Source organism: Pinus tabuliformis, chromosome 1_1, assembly GCF_031772625.1.
Source record: "Pinus tabuliformis cultivar Carrire ecotype Pingquan chromosome 1_1, CPIR1, whole genome shotgun sequence".
In the NCBI taxonomy this organism is placed as follows: domain Eukaryota; kingdom Viridiplantae; phylum Streptophyta; class Pinopsida; order Pinales; family Pinaceae; genus Pinus; species Pinus tabuliformis.
The window spans coordinates 943,434,589-943,440,994 of NC_142297.1; the positions used below are offsets into that span (position 1 = coordinate 943,434,589).

General features: G+C 40.2%; 1 protein-coding gene across 1 annotated transcript; it reads left to right on the top strand.

The window, feature by feature from the left end:
* The first annotated feature begins 4,865 nt into the window (after nt 1-4,865).
* LOC149217585 (uncharacterized) lies at nt 4,866-5,378 on the top strand. Its single transcript, XM_089390292.1, has one exon. The coding sequence runs from the start codon at nt 4,866-4,868 to the stop codon at nt 5,376-5,378; it is 513 nt and encodes a 170-aa protein (XP_089246418.1).
* Nucleotides 5,379-6,406: the final 1,028 nt, after the last annotated feature.

Consider the following 6,406-nt stretch of genomic DNA (forward strand, 5'->3'; position numbering starts at 1 on the left):
CCTACTTCTATGATGCAGCAGGCCTCTATATGCGACCTTGGATTATGAATTTTGTTCCAGAACGCAAAACTTTTACATCGGTCCCGGTTTGGGTAAGACTCTATTCTCTACCTCTTGATTACTGGCAAATGGAATCTCTATCTGCCATAGGAAATAAGTTAGGTCGTTTTGTCAAAGTTTCTGAGGCCACTAGAAGGGGAAAGTATACTTCCTTTGCTAGAATATGTGTGGAGATGGATCTCTCTAGAGCTCTACCGGACAGGGTTATTTTGGAGGTCTTTGATGAAGATTAGATACAAACAGTAGATTATGAACATATCCCATTCAGATGTCGCAAATGTCACGAGCATGGACACCTGTTCAGAGACTGCCCTCTCAGTAAAATAGAGAACAAAAGAAAAACTGACACAATGAAGGATTCAGAAAGCTTCTTCAAGGTGGAACATAAAGGAAAAGGAGGAAAAAGAGGACCAAAACCACATAAATCAACAGAGCAACAAGCTAACCAGAACATGTTTCACGTCCTTGAAGTAGACAAAGGTTCAATAGAAACAGATCAGGCAAAGGAAGGAAGTCCAGTGGAGGAGGAGATAGTAGAAGACAGGGAACAAATACAAGATAATAACAAACAGAAATAATTTATGATGAATGATGTAGAACAAGAGATGGACCATGAAATGACCCAAAGTGAGATGGAAATGGAGGACCATGAGCTCTAGGAAATTCTTGAGAAAGAGAACCTAGATTTGGAAGGTTTCTTGAATCAAGGAACCAAAGAAGGGCTAGACTCGTTACCAACAGAGGAGTTCAATAGAGTTCAACAGCTGTTTTTATAGAAAACGCAGAGTAAAGGGGAGGACAGATAAAAACATAAAGATAGGCAAGGCAACGAAGGAGTGAAAACAATGAAAAACACAGCAGGACTAGCACCCAGAAACCCAGGGAAGAAAAGGGGCAGAAAAAAGAAGAATGAGTTGTTGATGGAATGTGGAAAGCTAATGATAGATTCAGGTAAGATGAAAGACCTATCCAGTTACTCCTTTACTAATCTTTAATTATGAAGTTCACTTCTTGTAATATCAGGGGTCTAGGTAGTAAAAGAAAACAAAGATTATTGAATAATAGAATGAAACAAGCAACTCTGGATATGATTTTCATCCAGGAAACTAAGTGTTCCATCTAGAAGATAAGAGATATCCATAGTAAATTGCTCAATATATTTGAGTTTCTAGAATTCAAAGGATAGAATACAGCAGGAGGTATTCTCACTCTTTGGAATCCATAAAAAATTGACTTAACAGATGTGGAGGCATCTAGGGATTATTTATCTGTAGTCATTCAACTTGTGGGAGACAAGGAAACCTACCTAGTTTCGAATGTTTATGGCCCTCAAAGAATGGACGACAAACTCAGGTTTGTAAAATCTCTGGAGAATCTTATAGACATACATGCAGGAATACCCTGAATCTTGGGAGGTGATTTCAACATGATCAAATCACTTACAGAGAAAAAGGGGGAACTAGAGTTCTAGGCAAAGACTCTTTGGCTTTTCAAACCTTTATCAATAAGATGAAGCTGGTGGACATTGTAATGAGTAATGGAATCTTTACTTGGAATAATAAAAGAGGAGTAGTGTCTCAAGTGGCCTCAAAATCAGATAGATTCATAATCTCAGAGGATCTTATGTTCAATGAAAAGGCAATGGTAGCAAGAATGCTCCCCTTTGGAGGCTCAGATCATTGGTTGGTACATCTGGAGGTTCAGGGCATTGGCACCCCCAGGAATAGACCTTTTCGATTTGAGAACATCTGGCTTTCCCACCCAGATTTCATCAGAAACATAGCCACATGGTGGTTAGAAGATTTAAACATTCAGGGCACTAGAATGTTCCTTCTTCAGAAAAGACTAAACACATCAAGCTCTGACTTAAAGATTTGAACAAGAATGAATTTGGCAATATCTTTGAAGAGAAAAAAACTATTGAAGGTAAAATGCAGGAACTCAACCAAGCCCTTATCACAGAGGGACATGACAAAGTCAAAAGTGATCAAACCACCAAATATCATCAAAGCTGGGAGAATTTATGCAAACAAGAGGAAATATTTTGGAGACAAAAATCTAGAGTTCAGTGGCTAAAAGAAGGCGAACGTAACACTAGGTTTTTCCACAAATCCACCATAGCAAATAGAGCTTATAATAGAATTTCTTTGATCAAGGATGAAAAAGGAAATCTTCTCAACTCTCATGAAGAAATAGAAGCAATTCTAGTTCAGCACTTTCGAAACATAGCAAAGGAAACCTGTTATGATAGAGAGTTCCACATTCGGGACTTCACTAAGAATATACCCAGGATGGTTTCCAAAGAGGATAATGTCAACCTTTACAGGCCAGTGACTAAAGAGGAATTCAATGGATTACTCAAAGAAATGTAGAATGGTAAGGCATCAGGCTCAGATGGATTCAATGTTGACTTCTTCAAAGCTTGCTGGAATATTGTCAAACAGGACATTCTGCAGGTTGTTGAAGATTCCAAAATGAACATAACCATTTTGAAGGCTCTGAACACCTCTTTTATAGCCCTGATCCCTAAACAGGAGTTGGCTCAAACCCCTGATAGGTTTAGACCTATAGCTTTGTGCAACATGGTTTACAAGATAATATCTAAAGTTGTAGCAAATAGACTCAAACCCCTCCTTCCTTCACTAGTTTCGGGGGAACAATCTGGATATGTGGAAGGAAGGCAAATTCTTAATAACATCATTCAAGCACATGAAGTGGTGCATTCTCTTACTAGCAAAAGAAAGGTTGGAATGATCATGCAACTGGACATAGCCAAAGCTTATGATAAACTAAACTGAATCTACATCAGGAAAGTTCTTATTGCTTTCAGGTTTGACCACAATTGGGTAAGATGGATTATGGCTTTGGTCACTTCTTCCAGTTTTTCAATTCTGGTCAATGGTTCTCCTTCTGAGACTTTCATTCCTTCCAGAGGCCTTAGGTAGGGGGACCCACTCTCTCCCTTTCTCTTCATCCTCATGATGGAAACACTCGGTAGGTCTATCAAGAATGCAAAAGAAGTTGGTAAAATCAAAGGTCTCCAACTCTCAGACAATGGACAGGCCTTGAGTCATCAACAATTTGTGGATGACACCATGCTGCAAGGAATCCCTATAGTCAAAGAAGCTCTTGCTTATAAAAAAATCCTTAGTGACTTTGCCATGGCTTCAGGTATGGAAGTAAATCTTTCCAAATCTAAGATTTTTTTCTTCAATACTAACATTGCTATTCAGAGGAACATATCTATAATTCTGGGCTTTCAAAGAGATTCTTTCCCCTCAAATTATCTGGGAGTTCCTCTAACTGCTAAACCATTACACAAGAGCATCTGGGAACCGATGATTAACAAATTACAAGACAAAACCAGGAAATGGACTATGAGATCCTTAAAACTGGCTGGCAGGTTGGTCCTCACAAAGGCTGTACTACAATCAATCCCAGTCTTTATGCTTTCAGTTATCCCTGATCCTAAAGGAATCCTGCATCAAATGAGAAACATACAAAGAGACTTTCTATGGGGCAAGGGGGAAGAAAAGAAAAAATGGGCCTTAGTTGGATTGGAAAAAATTTGCAAACCAAAAAACTAGGGTGGTCTTGGATTGGATGATCCTAAGATTCTAAGCAATGTTTTAGGGGAAAAATTATGGTGGCGATGGATAAAAGAACTAGAGGCACATTGGGCTATCATTTGGAAAGAAAAATATGCAAGCTCTTGGCTAGATAATCACAGCATAAGGATGGATGGTAATATTAGAGGATCACATATTTGGAATAAAGCCTTGGAAAACAGGCGCATAATTCAAGATAACAGCGTCTGGGAAATTAGAGAGGGAGACTTAGCCTTATTTTGGGAGGATAGATGGCAACAAGAACCTATTCTGTTAAAGGAGGATTTGGAGGACCTCAAAGCATTGACAGACACCACGGAGCTCACCAAGGTTAAGGATTTTTGTGATCAAAACAACAGTTCAAAGAAATGGAGAAACTGGAGGAAATTTGATCTCAGAAATGACAGTCCCCTAAAAGCTAAGGCTAAAAGAATAATGAAGATATTAGAACAAAGGAAAATTCTAGTTTCAAGGGGGCATGACCAGCTGAGATGGGGCAACAATAATGAGGGGACCTACAATCTCAAGGAAGTTAAACTCATACTCCTTGAACTAGATTCCCATGCTCCAGAAAGGACTTGGCAAAACCTATGGAAGCATCAAGGTTGGATGAAAATTAAACTTTTCATGCCGCTGGTACTGCACAGGAAAATTCTGACATGGGATAACATTAGGAGGAGGGGTGTCCTAGGGCCTTCCGGATGCCAGCTCTGTGAAGCTCAAGAGGAGACAATGGAGCACCTTCTCAACAACTTCAATTTTACTTCCAGATTATGGGATTCCCTCACCTCTATTTTCCAACAATCTGATAGAGACATTGGAAGTCTTTTCATTATCCTCACAGATTGTAGAAGGAACTTTTCGAATAATGAAGTTTTGAGCTCTGCTTGGGCACTAACACCAAGCTTCATTATTTGGGATGTCTGGAAGAATGTTAAGAATTCTCCCTAGTATCTCTATGATATGATCCTAAAATAGATCAAGGAAACTGTTGGCACTTTAGTTCGAAATCTCCCCACGAAACCCCCTTCTGCAACAGAATGGAGGATTCTCTGTAAGCTATAGTTGCAGGGACTTGTTCCTCAGGGCTTAGTCAGGAAAGCTTCAATACTGAATCCTGAGCTAAATTCCTTGCACCCCACCCCTTAGGGTTTTCTAAAATTCAACATTGATGGTGGCTCTAAAGGTAATCCTGGCATGGCCGGCGATGGAGGGGTGTTGAGGGATGAGAATGGAAGTATTATGTTCATCTTCCATGATCATTTAGGAAAATCCACCAATAACATGGCAGAGTTAATGGCCATGGAAAAATGTCTTGAGGTCCTCGTTCAGGAAAATCGCCAAAATATGATCATTGAAGCTGATTCTAATTTAATCATTAACTCGGTCAAGAGAATAAGTTGGGGAACGAAATCGGAAAAAGCCTCAAGAAACTGGAGGCTGATCAAAGTCTTTCAACAGATTCATAGTCACCTACAGAGCCTTAGAACAGTCAGTTTTGCACATGTGCGAAGAAAGGCCAATAAACTGGTAGATTTGTTAGCCAATCAAGGACTGATCTGCACAGATAATAGAGTGGCGTCGAACTGGCAAGAACTCCCTCGAAATAGATTAAAAACGGAGTGTCAAAACCAAGCAGATGAAGATAAGACAATGTTCCTTAAAAGAGCCATGGAGGCGGGCACAGCTGACCAGCAGTTGTTTGTTTAGAGGTTTGCTCACTGTCGAGTCTTTTGAGAGCAGCTTGCAGTGGTCAACAGGTGATTCCCAGGTTATTATGTTCACTATAGTTTCCAGTTGCAACAGCGAGGACGAATTGGTTTTGTGGATAACAGGAAGAATGGTGGATGCTTTAAAACACATCGGGTCAAGGAGGGTTGACGCAGCGAACGGTCGAGAGCCAGAGTCCATCGGAGGCCGCGAAACCAGAGGTTTTTCCAGTTGGCTTACTTTACCACGGTTTGAGCAGTTTTCCAGTGATCGCGGCCCTCAAAAGCGGGAAGCGGTATTTCCTTTTTGGGAGCGACTCCACTCAGCGTGCTCCACATGGCAGTGGGGGTGGGTGGAATACCACCCTCATCGCACGCTAACGTGTGCGAAGGTTGGAGGGAGCAACATGAGTCTCAACTGTTGGATCATACAAAGAAGATCAACGGATGAGATTGATCAGGCATGTCTGCGGGTCCCAATGGTAAACGATGGGATGCTTTTCATAGCAAAAGACAAGTTAGGATTTGGCGGGAAGCGGGTGTCATGGGTTTCAAAAGACTTTTCACGTTGGCCATTGAACCGCGGGTTAAGAAGTCGGGGGGATACGAAACCTTTATATTACTGACACTGCTATTCTTTGGATTCGTATACTGACTCGTTTCTTTCTTTTGAGAAATGTAAGGTTTGGTTGTAGGGAGGGAGGCATGTGCTTTAGGCATGGTTTTAGGTTTTGATGGGGTCTCTCAAGGGTAAACTACCATGTGAAAAATTATGTATTTTATGTACTTTATTTGATGATTAATGAATTTGAAGGTCTTACTCTTGCATTAGCAAAAAAGAATATATGACTGCCTATATCAATTATATTTAGCTATAACACGAAACTTTTTTTGAACTTATTGTAAAATAGAAATATGAAATTATAAACGCGTTTCAAAACCAAGACGCTCCAATAATATATACTCTTACAATCGTCATTAAATAATCACTGGTTTTTAGGTTGGTCACCATCGATACCATGGATCTCA

Coding starts and splice junctions, on each gene's coding strand:
- LOC149217585 (XM_089390292.1), top strand. CDS start 4,866: ATGGCCGGCGATGGAGGGGTGTTGAGGGATGAGAATGGAAGTATTATG.